This window comes from Orcinus orca, chromosome 15 (assembly GCF_937001465.1).
Source record: "Orcinus orca chromosome 15, mOrcOrc1.1, whole genome shotgun sequence".
In the NCBI taxonomy this organism is placed as follows: Eukaryota; Metazoa; Chordata; class Mammalia; order Artiodactyla; family Delphinidae; genus Orcinus; species Orcinus orca.
Genome location: NC_064573.1, coordinates 43,127,001 through 43,142,056, shown reverse-complemented (window position 1 = coordinate 43,142,056; position 15,056 = coordinate 43,127,001). Strand labels below are relative to the sequence as shown.

General features: G+C 43.9%; 1 protein-coding gene across 1 annotated transcript; it reads left to right on the top strand.

The window, feature by feature from the left end:
- Positions 1–896: 896 nt before the first annotated feature.
- TTR (transthyretin) lies at positions 897–7,582 on the top strand. The gene is given in 6 exon segments (XM_004273720.3): positions 897–1,403; positions 2,414–2,544; positions 6,086–6,153; positions 6,156–6,220; positions 7,474–7,485; positions 7,487–7,582. Coding segments are annotated over 6 exon segments (441 nt in total). The 5' UTR covers positions 897–1,334.
- Positions 7,583–15,056: the final 7,474 nt, after the last annotated feature.

The following is a 15,056-nucleotide window of genomic DNA, read 5'->3' as shown; positions in this document are numbered from 1 at the left end:
GCAAGAGAATTAGGACTCAGGTCATCGAACTTCAAATTCAAAACTCTTTCCAGTGCTACTTCAGAGTCAGACTCTAAGGCTATGAGATACCATTCCTAGCTATGCTCTGAACTGGATTTGCTCCTTTGTTGTTTTTCTGTGGTCAGTTTCCTCCCCTGCACATTTCCGTATTCCTGGAATATCTTCCTGTCCCTTACACTACTCCCTGAAAGCCCTTATCCTTCACCACCTCTTGTCCAGTTTCTTCCAAGCTGTCACCTAAAGGAATGCTCCCCCAACTCTCTGTGCTCCAAACTGGACTCACCCTTGACATGTGATTGTCCAAAATTTTTGTCTATCTTCTTTGCATCTTCTACATATACGTCTTTATCAGGACAAAACCTGTCTTAACCCATAACAAAGCCACATGCACTTTTGTGCACACACATACACACAAGAGCTGGTACTTGATCAATGAATCATCAAATGATTATAATTGCTGGACTTGTAAACTGGTCAGGAGAAAGAGAACCTTTTGTCAACCATGGCTTCTAATTCTCACAGCCATTTCTACTTCCTTCCAGAAACTTTGATTCTGACAAAAGCCAGCTGGGTAGCCTTGTTTCTGCACATTCAGTGCAGGAGAGGCCATAAAACCAGATATCTGGCTCTTTGTATTTCAGGCTCGTGGATGCCATTTTGAAAAGTGTCATTATTCCTTGGGTCGAGAACCTGGTCTCAGAAGAACACAAAAATCATGGAGAAATTGCTAAGTTAAGCTTCCAAATGACTTAGTTTGGCTGAAACATAGGTTTTTCAAATGTAAGCACTGCCAAAGGTTTCTCCTCGTTGACTCATGGATATAGCTCGAGTGCAACGATGCTTTCTGGTGCACTGTATTTAAGCCTGTGTAGCCAAATGTCATTCCATGTGAGATAAGTTATTACAGTTTGCATCTATCACTTAAAATGAATGATGAAATGTATAGAAAATGGAAAACATGCATAGAAATAATAGGTAGGGAGGAATAAAATCTCCAAGAATGTTGCTGCATCCAGCCACGCATGGAGAAGGGTATTTTTGTTTGTTTTGATTGTTTTGTTTTGGTCATCTAGCTGGTCAAATGACCTGTTAAGAATATTTCATAGAGCTAATGTTCTGATGCTCTAATCTGTCTAGGCAAGTTTCATATTTGTGTGGGTTACTTATTCTCCCTTTGTTGACTAAGTCAGTAGTCAGAATCAGCAGGTTTGGAGTCAGGTTGGCAGGGCTCAGGAGGCTGGCTGGGGAGAAGTGAGTATAAAAGCCCGAAGCTGGGAGCAGCCCTTCTCAGAGACCCACCAGTCCTCGGCAGAATGGCTTCTTCCCGTCTGTTCCTCCCTTGCCTCGCTGGACTGGTATTTGTGTCTGAGGCTAGCCCTGTGGTGAGTGTTCGACTCTTTGAAATCCTTTCATGTGTCTCCTGTGGACGAAGCAGAAGGGACTCCTTCCTGCTTTGCCAACCAGCTTTTGTTAGTAGGGCCAGGGCACCAGCATCTATTTTTAAACATCATTGATTCAAACTTCAAAAACAATGAAATTCTGCAGAGCTCACTGAACTGGGGCTTGGATCCTGGGCGCTCTCCTTTATGGCTTTGCAGTGGTGCCTCAATTTCCTCAGATAAATGGTAGAAATAAAGATCCGATATTCCAGAAGCTGTTACTATTGAGTTTTCAGAAGCTTGACATTTGGTAAAGTTGATTTCCCTTTAGCTAATCAAAAAGTGTGTAGTGATTAACCTCTGAAAGGCTTGGCAGACAACGTTCTAGTCAGATATCTAACTCTTAAATCCTGAGAATTCCCTGGTGGCCCAGTGGTTAGGCCCCGGCCCTTTCACTGCTGCGGGCCCCGGGTTGACCCCTGGTTGGGGAACTAAGATCCCGCAAGCTATGCAGTACAGCCAAAAAGAAAAAGAAAAAAAATTCTTAAATCCCCTAGGAGAATTAACTAAAACTATAAAAAGGGTCATGAAATCATCTGACATTATTTTACAGCAACTAGTAAGAGGGAATCACTACAGCAACAACTGAGTAAAATGCTCTCAGGAAAAACTATTTAGTCCCATGGCACAGTACATCTTTGCAGTAATTCCACTCAAATGACGAGGCTTACTGAAGCAACTGTTCTCAGAGGGCCTATTTGCTCCCTTCAAGTTCATTATACACGCCCCCGCTGGAGCACAGCATGTCCAGAGGCAGAAACCATTCCTTCTTCGGAGACAATCACGTCTTTGCTACACTGAGTGAGGGAAGCTCATTAACCATCAACACTTCCGTAGCTGGAAATGGGATTCGCGTGTCCTTTCTGCCTCGCTCCAAATCGAAGGTCACAAAGGACGCATCCTGTCACTCTGACCAACTTTGTTGACTTGTCACTTGTTTTCTCTCTGCCCAGGCCTCTGGTGAATCCAAGTGTCCTCTGATGGTCAAAGTCCTAGATGTGGTCCAGGGCATTCCTGCTGTGAACGTGGGCGTGCAAGTGTTCAAAAAGGCTGCTGACGAGACCTGGGAGCCGTTTGCCTCGGGGTGAGCTGCCCGGGGAACCCAGATGGAGGACTTGGTTATACCTTCCCGTTCCCCCGCCACTTGTTAGAGAGAGGGGCTCACATTGTTACCAGAAGGGGGGCCCCTTCCAGGGCCCAAGAGTGGGCTCTCATCTAACACTCGGAAATGAATTGTCCGAGGAGACTTTATTGGGAAGGGGCGCCCGGGTGGAGAGCAGCAGGGTAAGGGAACCCAGGAGGACTGCTCTGCCACGTGGTTCGCAGTCTCAGGGCTTATGGTGATGGGATTAGTTTCCGGCTGTCTCTGGCCAATCATCTTGCTTGTGCCCATATTGGTCTGACTCAGGATCCTTCCTGGTGGCAGGCACATCTCTCTGCCAAGATGGATTCTAGCTCGAGGGTTTCTGGGAGGTCGGCAGGACCTATGGGCTGGCTTCTCCTCCCTCCTTTTGGCCCCTCTCGGGTTCTTCCGATTAGTTTTCTGAGGCAGTGCCGTGTTCCTTATCGGGACCTCCTGTTGTGAGACAACTCATGCAAGCAGTTATTGTCGTACCTGGCCAAGGCGGGCGGTTTCGGTCAAAGGGTCCCTAACAACATCATTCACTAAAGGTCCACCAAGTAAACTGAAAATGTGGGCAGAGGGAAGGTGGATTCTGAGAAGGATGCCCTCTTGCCTTGTTCAGCTGCAAGTGACCAGGATCCTGAACAGCATTCCGGGCAGCTTCCTACTCCCCCCTACACTTCACCACATTTTGGGGTCATGAACCACATGAAAAGGGTGATGAAAACTATGAACTCCATGCCCAGAAAAATACACATATACACACATACAAAAACGTGTATATAATTTCAGGAATTCCAGATGCCTTGATGCCCTTGCATAACACTCCTTGTCTTGGAATGTTAGGAAAGATGTAGAATTTGTGTTGATTTATTAATGAAAGGAATGGAATCGAGGGGCTGCATGGAGGAGGTGACTGTCTGTAGTGTATCTGGATCATCCAGAGTCCAGAGCTGTTGTCTAGCAAACCCTGGTGGAGCATCTACTCTGTGAGGCTGGGGCTATCGAGCTCCATAGGAAAAGACACAGAAGAGAAAGACACGTGACAGCAAGCACAGCCACAGATCAGCGTCACCATGCCCCACCGCTGGGAGCCCAAATGACTTCTCACCTTCACCAGATGCTCTATAACTTTCACAGAGTTCTTCCACCTCCACTAGCAAGAGTTTCAAAGAACATGCACATTAGTAAATTCTAAACCAACCAACTAAAAGAATGAACAACGAAGAAACACTCAGTACCAAGCGATACTGCTAAGTGTTTCTGTCCCCTGAGAAGAGAGTTTCTGTGGGTTTTCAATGAATCCCAAGAATCACATGATGATTCTTGAAATAGAATTTTTTCTTTTTTTTTTTTTTACACATGATGATTCTTCATCCATCATTGGGAAGGTCATTTTCTTTAGTGTGGTTTCCACTGAGTTTTTATTTGTTAGTTCACTTATGTTTCTATAAGATGCCAAGAACACTGTGGAAATGCCAAGTTAAGAGAATATTCTAAGCATGAGACAGAACGGATGCCAAAAACATTCAGATGAAAATAAAGAAAGAAAGAAAGAAAAGAAAAAAAACAACATTCAGATGTTTGTGGGAATTTTTTTTCTGATGATAAGACAAAAAAGGGAAATCCAATATTTTCTTCCTGGCAAGGAAGAAAGGTGGGAGGCTAATGAACAGTCAATAAAGACAACTTCCATTTTTACCTGTCTTAGTTTTTGCTATCTAATGGAGAGTGATTTCTAACACCAGCCATTGAGCAGGTACTTACATGGAAACAGAAATTGCCTAGTTTAAAAACAAAAAGGAGTTACCTAGTATTTGTTGACGGCAAAGAGTTACCAAGGAGCTTAATCATATAAACAATGAAAAAGTCAGATATGGGTTTCTCCTTGTATTTTGGGGTTCCCATCATGTGTACAAATGATACCGCCTCTGGAAGATACCCTCACACAACAGGGGAGAGAAGTGAGGCCCCCAGGTTCCCCAAGGGAACCGCAGTCAGAGAAGCTTATGGCCACTTCCAGGGGTAGTTACGAACCTTCGCCCAAACACCAACCCTGAATCGTAATGACTTTTTTTTTTTTTTAATGTTAACTGTCTGGCAATTAGTCTGCTAAAACCTAAATTGGAACATGTAGACACAGAAGTACGTTGAAAAGATTTTTAGCTTTCGGGAAAGGAAACCCATTGCAATAAAACGTCAAACAGTCTTTTCAACTGACAGCAAGAACTCCTCTCAGTTTTCTACGTATGAACAAAATCCCGTCACATCAAATTATCCAACAAGTTAATAAAAACAGATTTTCCTGAAACTGCACATCATTTAAGTCCTCCAAATTAGCGGCAGTCAGCTCAATCTGCCCTTGGTGGTTCCCCGGGGGCTATGGACCCGTCGGTCAGGCTGGCTCTGCTGCAGGCTACCTGGGTGCCAGGTGGCCCCAGGGAGGTCACAGCTTCAGTAACTGCCTTCCTGAGTGGCCTGGGCTGTCCCTCCTCCCCCACCATGATGGTTAGAGCTTCTTTGACCTTCCCACGCCTCACCCACAAGCCCCAAGTTAGCCCAGTTCAAACGCTTCCCTGAGTTTCTAGATGTTCCTCTATCTCCTGCCATTGGCCTGGAACCAGGGTTTTCATCTACAATTTCCCCCTCAAAACACTGAGGGGACAAGGCCCCTTGCTGGGGAAGCCGTTTACTTCCCTCCTTACTTTGTACTGTATGGGGAAGTGGCCAAAAATGTGTTTTTTGTTTATTAGTAATGGGTCCTGTTGGATTGAATGACTTAAGAATGTGTCTATTGCAATTAAAAGAGGTATCGTGTTTATATTAATGCTTTAAAGTTTGGTTACTCTGGGAGCATCAGTTTACAGGAGTTTAAATAGATGATAATGAATGCAATGAAGGATCCCACGTTAAAAGTGTACCTCTCTAGAAAACGTCAGTGTGGTTTTTTTTTCTTTTCTTTTTTTTTATTGGAGTAAAATTGGTTTACAATGTTGTGTTAGTTTCTGCTGTACAACGAAGTGAATCAGCTATACGTATACATATATCGCCTCCCTCTTGGACCTCCCTCCCACCCCCCATCCCAGCCACCTAGGTCACCACAGAGCACTGAGCTGAGCTCCCTGTGCTATACAGCAGGTTCCCACCAGCTATCTATTTTACACATGGTAGCGTATTTATGACACAAGGTAGTGTATTTATGTGTAATGACTTTTTTGAAGTGAAACCTCATAAGAGAAAAAATCTACAATGAGCTTTTTGAAATATTCCTGACAAATTTCCTGTCAGTTAATTTTACAGTTACTAGAATTTTCCCTGTCCTGACCTAGTTGAGAAAAAAAAAAAAAAAAAAATATATATATATATACACATATATATATAATCACATACACAAACTGCACTTGTGTGTGTGCATGTGTGTGTGTGTGTGTGTGTGGTGTCACCTCAAAATGGCATTTATTCCCTCAATGCCTAACTTAACGTGGACTTTTGCACCTTCTAGGAAAACCAGTGAATTTGGGGAGCTCCATGGGCTCACAACAGATGAAAAACTTGTAGAAGGAATATACAAGTAGAATTAGACACCAAATCCTACTGGAAGTCACTTGGCTTTTCCCCTTTCCATGAATAGGCAGAGGTGAGTGGATGGATGCTTGTGTTGTTTTTTATTTTTTGTTTGTTTTCAATCCCAGAAAATGCACCGTTTGCACTTTGCACCCCTTGGAAAAGTCGGAAGGAACGTACTGTACTAGCACAGCTTCCCTTTCCCATTTCTACAATCAAAAATCCACAAAACTCTGAAAAGCAAACTTTTTCTCTCTTTGATGATAACTCATTTAGTAACATGACCTGAACTTACAAGATGCTCTTTAGAGATTTCATTCCTTCCACTGAATCCTATTGTCTGCTGAAGAAATATTAATATGTTGGATTATTAGGCAACCCTCCAGACCCCACTTAGGGTGTCACACAGCAAAAAATAAGTGCATCATTTTACTTCTCTAAAATCTGACAATTTTTTCATTCCAAAACACATCTGGCTTCCAGAGGTTTGGATAAGTGATTTCGGACAATGCATACAGAGACAGTAAATTCATAATAATAATAGCAACACAATAGATAACAGTTCTCAAGCATATACTACCACTGTTTTCTATATTTAACCTATGTAATCTTTGTAAACAACCCCTTGGAGCCATTCCTATTATTATCCTTATTTTACAGGTGAAGAAAGTAAGGCACAGGGAAGTTAAATAACTTGCCAAGGTCACGGGGCCAGTAAGGGGAAGAGCAGTAATATTTACCACCAGGGCCCAGGCTGGGTTTAGCCTCAAGGTGTGCCTCAGCTTTCTTCCTGTGAGAAGTCACGCTAGAAAAAATAATGATAATAAAAATAAAGCCACATTTGTAACCCTTGTTTCACACTCTACTCCTCTGCCTATGAGGTAGTGGGAACCTCAAAGTTATCCATGGGCCCAATCTCCTTGTCTGTAATAATTCCTTAAGTCGTGTTAAACAGATGGCTGCCATGGAAATAGAATCCAGACATGTCGGTCAGCGTTAAAGATCAACTAATTACATGAGCAATTAGGAGCTCTGTGATTTCCCTCGGCCAGGTTAGGGCCACCCTGATTTTTAGTGTGAATCTCCCAAAAAAAGAGAGAGACCTGATTATACAGGCGGGAGCAAAGAATCTGGTGGAAAGGGCTGCGCAAGGCTCCAGCGGCTTAGCTGGCCAGCATATTTGGAGTTTTGCCTTTTGCTCACACTGCTCCAGAAAACAAAATAAGAAAGTAAAACTAATGTCTTTGGACTTGGAGTGGTCCCTCTGTCTGTGACTCACATTTGGAGGCTCTGCTGAAAAGCAATCCGGTCTGTGTTCCCTCCTAGGTGGTGTTCACAAGCCAACGAGTCTGGCCACCGCCACTATACCATCATGGCCCTGCTCAGCCCCTGCACCTACTCCACCACGGCCCTCATCAGCAGCCCCAAGGAGTGAGGGGCACCTGCTTTGGCGGACCTGCAGGAGGAGGGACAGGACTTCGTGTAACCAACAGCATTCCATTTTTATTAAAGCAGGGCTCTCACTTTATAGGCTATGTTAGAAACTCGGGCAGAGACAGTAAAACATTCCTATTAAAGCACTTCCCATCTCACCATTTGATCTTGCTTTTTTTTATTCCCCTGTTGTCCTCTCGAATAAACAAAAGGAACCAAATTTGACAGAAATGCAAAGGAACTCAAAGAACATCTCCGGCTGAACTCTGGGGGAAATCCAAATTTCCAATGTTTTCCAAGCTAAGCACATATTCGACCTCGTCCGCAGCTATTAAAAACACACATTCTGAAAATGAGAGAGCTTTCTTTTCCTCTCACCTTTGGTGAATAGCAAGAGGCAAATTCTAAGGGTCCTCTTCTTTATTATGTGCATTTCCTTTAAGTGCTTCGCTGATTTCAAGAGTAGCCCAGCTCCACCGGGACAGACTTACAGTGACTCAAGCCCTCTAATCTGGTTCAGAATGACCAGAGCCCACAGGCAGCTGACTGGGGGATGTGATCAGAGAACCCTCGCACCCCCAACTCACTTGGACTAACCCGAAATTCATGTACTGAGAGATTGCTGTACGCCAAGCATTCCTTTAGATGCTTTGAACCTAAATAAGATCCAGTGCCTGCGTATAAAGCGCTCACATTCTTTTAAGAAGATAACTATGTCAACGTGATTTGACAAGGGCTATGGCCCAAGGCACCATACCTTGGCAGGAGGGTGGGAAAGAGGGAGTAGCAAACAGCCTGGAGAAGTCAGAAAGGGACTCAGAGTAAGTTGCGCTTGTTTGAAATTTGACTCTTAGCCATTTATCGGGTAGAAAAGGAGGAGGTATTCTAAGTAAGGAGAGCAGAGATTGCAAGAGCAGGCCAAGGGAAAGAGCTTGATAAATTGAGAGAACAGATGGGGGATTAGAATATTGGATCGTAGTGGGTATTGAGGTGCACTAGGTTGTGCTACCGTAAAAAACAACCCCAAATCTCTGTGCCTGAACACAAAGTTTATTTCTCATGAGTGCGAAGTCCAATGCAGAAGTTCATGTTCTGGTGACCCTCCACATGGAGGTGGCTTTCCTCCACATGGTGACTCAGGGCCCCAGTTTTATTTATTTTGTGGCTTCAAGGGACACCTAGTCAGCAGGCTGGAGGAAGAAATTATGGTATTAGCTACCTCTGCACTGAAGTGTCACACATGATTCTCCCTGACATTTCACAGGCCAGAACTAGTTACATGGTCCCATTCAGATGCACTGAGCAATATGGTCCCCAGCTGAGAGTCATTTCCCAGAACAACTCTACAGTCTGGAAAAAAGCACTAATTTGTTTTGGTCAACAACCATCTCTGTCACAGTAGGGCTGGGAGTGGCGGGAAATGAGGCTGGAGTGGAGGCTGATGGCCCTGATGTCACCTTGATTTGGGGCTTCTACCCTCCAGAACTGAGAGAGAGAACCATGTGTCTCTGCCTTCCTATGGCTGCCTTCTTACTGGATTATAATCTCTTTTATTTTTTAAATATACATTTTATTGTGGTAAAAAAACACATAAAATTTATCATCTTAACCATTTTTAAGTGTTCAGTTTGTAGTGCTAAGTATTTTCACATTATTGTGAAACAGATCTCCAGAACTTTTTCATCTTGCAAATCTGAAACTCTATACCCATTAAACAACAACTCCCCTTTGCCCCCTCCACATGGCCCCTGGGGACTACCATTCTGTCTTCTGTGTCTATGAGTTTGACTACTTTAGATCCTCATATAAGTAGAATCAAACAGTATTTGTCTTTTTGTGACAACTGTGATCTCATTTTAACCAATTACATCTCCCATGACCCCATTTCAAAATAAAATCACATTCTGAGGTACTGGAGGTTAGGACTTAAACATATATTTTGAGGGGGACACAATTTAACTCATAACACTTGTCTTTCATGACACTGACACTTTTGAACAGTACTGATATCTGTTATTTTGGAGAACCACCCTCAGTCTGGACTCACCCAGCATTTTTTCAGGATTGGACTGAAATTACTGTTTTTGGTAAGAATACCACAGAAGTGATATCAGTGTTCATCTGAGTGTGTTATAGTTAGGAGTTGATGTTGTCAATATGTCATATTCTATGTCCCGTTTTTGATCAACAGAAAGTCTCACGTATTGTGCTGGTGTGGGTGGGAAGGAAATATCTCATAGCAGCAAGAAAGAGGAGACAGAGAGGAAGAACCCTGGAACCTGGAAACACAGCCATGACGTTGTTGTTGTAGCTTTATAGGCCGGTGATGAAAACAAGATTCAACACATGGAGAGAAGACAGCGTGTCAGTACTCTCCAGCCCAAATCCACCAGGAACATGTGTGTAGCTGAACCAGTCGGACTTACTACTCATCCCGGCAAGAGAGAACACACAACACTCTCACTAAGACAGTATTAGACCCTACCACAGGGTTTGGGCTTTGCTTGGGTGGCTTGGGGGAGAGTCTAAGAAAGTGGGACGGGCTTCCCTGGTGGCGCAGTGGTTGAGAGTCCACCTGCGGATGCAGGGGACACGGGTTCGTGCCCCGGTCCGGGAAGATCCCACATGCCGCGGAGCGGCTGGGGCCGTGAGCCATGGCCGCTGAGCCTGCACGTCCAGAGCCTGCGCGTCCGGAGCCTGTGCTCCGCAACGGGAGAGGCCACAACAGTGGCGCAAAAAAAAAAAAAAAAAAACAAGAAAGTGGGACTCCACTCTCTAGACTGGACGCCATCAGAAAGTGGGGACAATTTTATGACTGAGATCTCAACAGTTCATCTGTAGGGAAGGCAGACCAGAGCAGACACAAAGCTGTGACTGGTAAAGCAGAAATAGTTACTCCTTTTAGTGAAAAGGGAGGTTTGGGATTTTGTGGGTTTCAGCGATTTCTTTTTTTTCTTGCTTTGTCATGGTCTTAGACCGACACTGTTTGATGTTCTGTGAGACTGTTGTATCCAACAGAGCAACGATGGCCCAAACTAGCTTGTAATAAACTTGAGGCCAGTTCCCGAATGCCAGCAGCTGCTTTCCCACCCTCTTCCTCAATGTCTATAGAGCTGTTGAGAACAAAAAATCAGAAAATAGTGGTGATAGCTTTGCTGTGAATGGGGAGAGAATTAGAGGAGTCAATGAAGTTTTAGGCATCAATCGGTCCTGGCCAGCAGACTGAACGGACCACCCAGTCCCTGAGCTCGGGAATGCGGGCAGAGGGCAGATTTGTAGTCAGCGATGGGTGAGTTCAATTTTAGCCACAGTGAGCTTGAAGTCATCAAGCCAGTTTTCAATCTCATACCTTGGAAGTCAGCATTGTGTGTACACATACAGGCAGAGAACAGAACTCACTAATATTAAAATGCCTCCTGAAACATTTGGATAGCACCTGCCAAACAAGGAAATTTAGGGTGTTTATGCCTTAACCTGTATTTTGTTCACAAAGGTGACACTTCTAAGAACTTTTATTTCTCACCCAAACCCTCAGTCTTATGACCATTCCTTCCTTTTACTTCTCATTTCAGAGAACACAACACTCCCGTCCCTGCTTCAGCCCCACGACTTTTTCCTGCCTTTCAAAATGGAAATAAGCTCAGAATCAATTCCATTTTCCTAGCTTCCCATTCTCTGTGGGTTAGGACTGCCCCAGTTAATTTAAAGCCAAGGCAGATGGTAATTCATCTTTGGCAATCAGTGCAAATGCTGAAGGTCTGTTCCGGAATCACTGTCAGCCAGCAAGGAGAGAGGGGTTACCTGCAGCTGCTGAAACAAACACTGAGATGTGGAGCTTCCCCAGGGGCTCAGCAGTCACCCACCCGCTGCCACTAATGTCACTCCCCGGGACGCTGAAGGTTGGGAAACTGCGTATACGGCAGGAATGCAACGGTGGGCTTGGGAGAGAACACTGGGGCTGGAACAAGCCCTGGCAGCTGCCCAAATGAGGACTCACGCTGAGCTGAGTGGACACAGCCTTCCTCAGGAGAGTGATTTGGAAAATACCCTGGAATATATTTCCAAGTATGTGGAGGACAGTCCCTAGCACATAGTCAGTGCTCAGTGAATATTTGCCAAAGGGATGAATGGAAAGGGTGGATCCGGGTAGGCAAATAGTTCTCATCTGAGCCCTTAAAGTCCCTGGGGTTCTACCAGGGTGTTTTCCCTCTCATATAGACGTGTGAGAAATGGCACCATGGACTGGACCAGTTTGCTGGGAAACACTAAGACTACCAGCTCCCGGAAGTTACCTCGTTCAAATATTCAGTTTCAGGATCTGCATGCCTGGACTGATTTCAAGAACTCAGTCACCGAGAATGTCTACCATAAAATCAGTCGATTTAAAATGGCCCATTGGGAGCTTGGCTAGCTCAGTTGGTATAGCGTGAGACTCTTAAAAGTTGCCACTGCCTAGGCCCAGGGCCAAAAGAAAAAAGGGTTCCTTTACTCAAAACTACAACTAAAGCCTACTGAGTGGATTTTGCCTCATTGTCTTGAAAGGCAGAGACGCTCTGCTATTCCAGGCCTCCCTACAGAGTAGCAGTATGGGATGGGGGTCCTGCCTGGGGCCAACACTGCAGGCGGGTCGGAGCCCTGCATGGAAGTTGGGGCCTTGACAGGAGTCAAGACCCTTCCGGTCTGGACTTCCTCTGTGCAGATGCAAATACCAGAAGCCTACCAGAAGATTCCGAAAGGTGAGGTAAGGCAGACCAACTGCCCAAGGACACAGAGACTCGAGGAACAACCCAGCCATGAGTCCCGGGAGTTCTTTTCTTGCCTCTTTGATATCCCAGCCTGGGTGCTAGAGAGGTCAGCAACCAGAAATGTCCATAACTGACCCAAAGAGAAAAAGCCCCTCAAGAAATGCCTGCTCTCCACATCCTGAGAACCTAGAAGGGTGCAGACCAGCAGGCACCGTTCAACCATACTGTCTATTCTCCAGAAGGGCACCCTAAGAATAGCCAGGGCCTTTCCCACTCAGGAGCAGTGGTGGCCAAACCCTATAGCCCCACCCACTCCCCACCCCCATCTCCTCCGTGGTGTTGAGACTGTGGGTGGAACTCTGGGAACTCCCCTCGTTTATGTGGCCTGAGACTTTTGCCCCTTTTTCTGTTGGGTTTCCAAGTAGGTTATAAGATAGAGGAAAAGAGGTGAGGTTGGCTTCCATGAGAAGCCCTTGGCGAGCATCTCCCTTACTTGGCTGTAGCCTCCTTGGGGGAAGGAATCGGGTCTTAAGTCACTCTCATGCCACCAGAACAGCCCAGTGCCTGAGACACAGCAGGTGCTTAATAAATGCCCTAAAATATTGGGGTTGGAGAGACTAGAGACCAGCCTGCCAGAAGCTGCTAGACAGGCTGAAAGACTGCATAATTATCCTATACAAAATGACATTTATACAAGGTCAAGGGATAATGGAATAATGTGGGGCAAATCTGGTTACCCATAGTGACCCTGTTCTGCCTGAACGAAAGCACTCATGGGATTTCACTCAGACTCCAGGGAAACTAACAGCCACCATGATGTTTCCTGATTCTAACAATGGTGGTGGTAGAAGAAGAAAGGAGAAGAGCAGGTGAAGGAATGGAAGAAGGGGAGGAAGGACTGTGTAAAAGAAGTTGAATCCTTGGAAATTAACTAAATATGCTTTAAAATATTCCACCTCAGATGGAAATGATGTCCCAGAGGTAAATTAACACCTTCTCCTTGATAAATCAAGCAGGTGTTTTCGGATCTGCTCTCAAACTCTTTCATCACAGTATCTGTGCCTTGTGACAACATTTATTTTGTGGTATCATTCTTAAAATATGACACAAGACAATTGGCATGAAAGAAAAACTTGTCACTCTAAAGCTGAAAACTGACTTAATATAAGCCAAGCTTCTGCTCAAGAGTCCAGCACTGTGCTAAGTGCTCTATTAGAATTAGCTGCTTTAATCATCTGAACAATCCTCAGGTAGTTCCTATCGTCCTCCATTGAGAGACCAAGAAATTGAGGACCACAGTTTAAAATTTTGCTGTAATTTCACAGCCAATAATAGGGAATCTGTGAATTCAAACTCAGATCAGTCTGACTCCAGAATCTTTGCTTATAACTACCACCTTCCACACAGTTCTACTGAGAATTAACTGCAAATACTCAAGGTCTGTTGCAGAAAAGCACTGATCTCAACCACCCTTCTGAAGTGTAGTGTTTCCAGCTAAGAAATATTCTGCACGTGGAGAAAATCTGCTCCTTCAAGATGCTCTGTTGGTTCTTTAATATTGCATGAGTGAAATATAAAACTGAGTTTGCAGAGGGCACAAAGGAGCACCTCGTTTGATAGGATGTGGGTTTTCAGGTGTTTCCACTCTCAGTTTTACACACAGAGGACAGTAAACTCCTTGAGGGTAGGTAATGTCTGATGCTTCTTGGAGATCCTCCAGAGCACAGACTTCAACTAATGGAGTTGGGAAGATTAAATTAGCAATGGAATTCAGGCCCACCAAAATATGTTGTAGGAATGTGCTGAGAAAAATACACGTTTTATTTTTCAACCCATATATTTTTCTTTTAATTGTAGTATAATTTTGAGTGATATAGCACTATCTTTTCTGAAGTCACTTAAATCAATAGCAGTAGAGTACTCCTTAATAAACGCCTTTTCTAAGTAAAACAATTTTGGTCCAGGATATCTCCACAGCCTTAAATCCATACAAGGAAAAACTTTTTTTTTCTTTTGCATCTTTATGAAATGATGGGTGTTTAATCATATCATTATGCTGTACACCTTAAACTCAGACAGTGCTGTATGTCAATTATATCTCAATAAAACTGAAAGAAAAAAATAAAGACAACAAAAAAATTATAAAACCATTAAATTAAGTTGGCATGATTCATCAGAAGATACATTAATACCATAGGTAGGAACCTGGGGCAGACTAAGAGAACTCCATTTTATGGCTTTGCATGACTACATGATTATGACTTAATGATTGGCTTTATTTGTGATATATAGTGGACAATATTCTGGTAGCTCATACTACGCATACAGATTAATAATACTGAGAATTCATCACACAAATAATTAAAGTTGATAAAAGTCATAATCTCACCATCTAGTCCCAAACGCAAATCTAGTCTTGAGGTATTTTTGAGATTTGACTGTTTGCCTTAAAGATATTCAGACTCCTAATACCTGAAAAACAAGAAGGGAATTGCCCACAACACACCAGCTTAGTTTACTGAAGTTGTGCAGGGAGAAGAAAGTTATGCTAAAAATGACTTCTTAAATATTCATTTTGATACAGTAGATTACTAACTGCATTGATGAAAATATTTAAGTGTCACGGTGTCTCCTCTGAGGTCCAAGCTATGAGGTGATCTCTAAATGTATTTAACAGACACTGTTGCAAAGGCATATGTGATCACCTTATACTCATGGTGTAATCCTAGT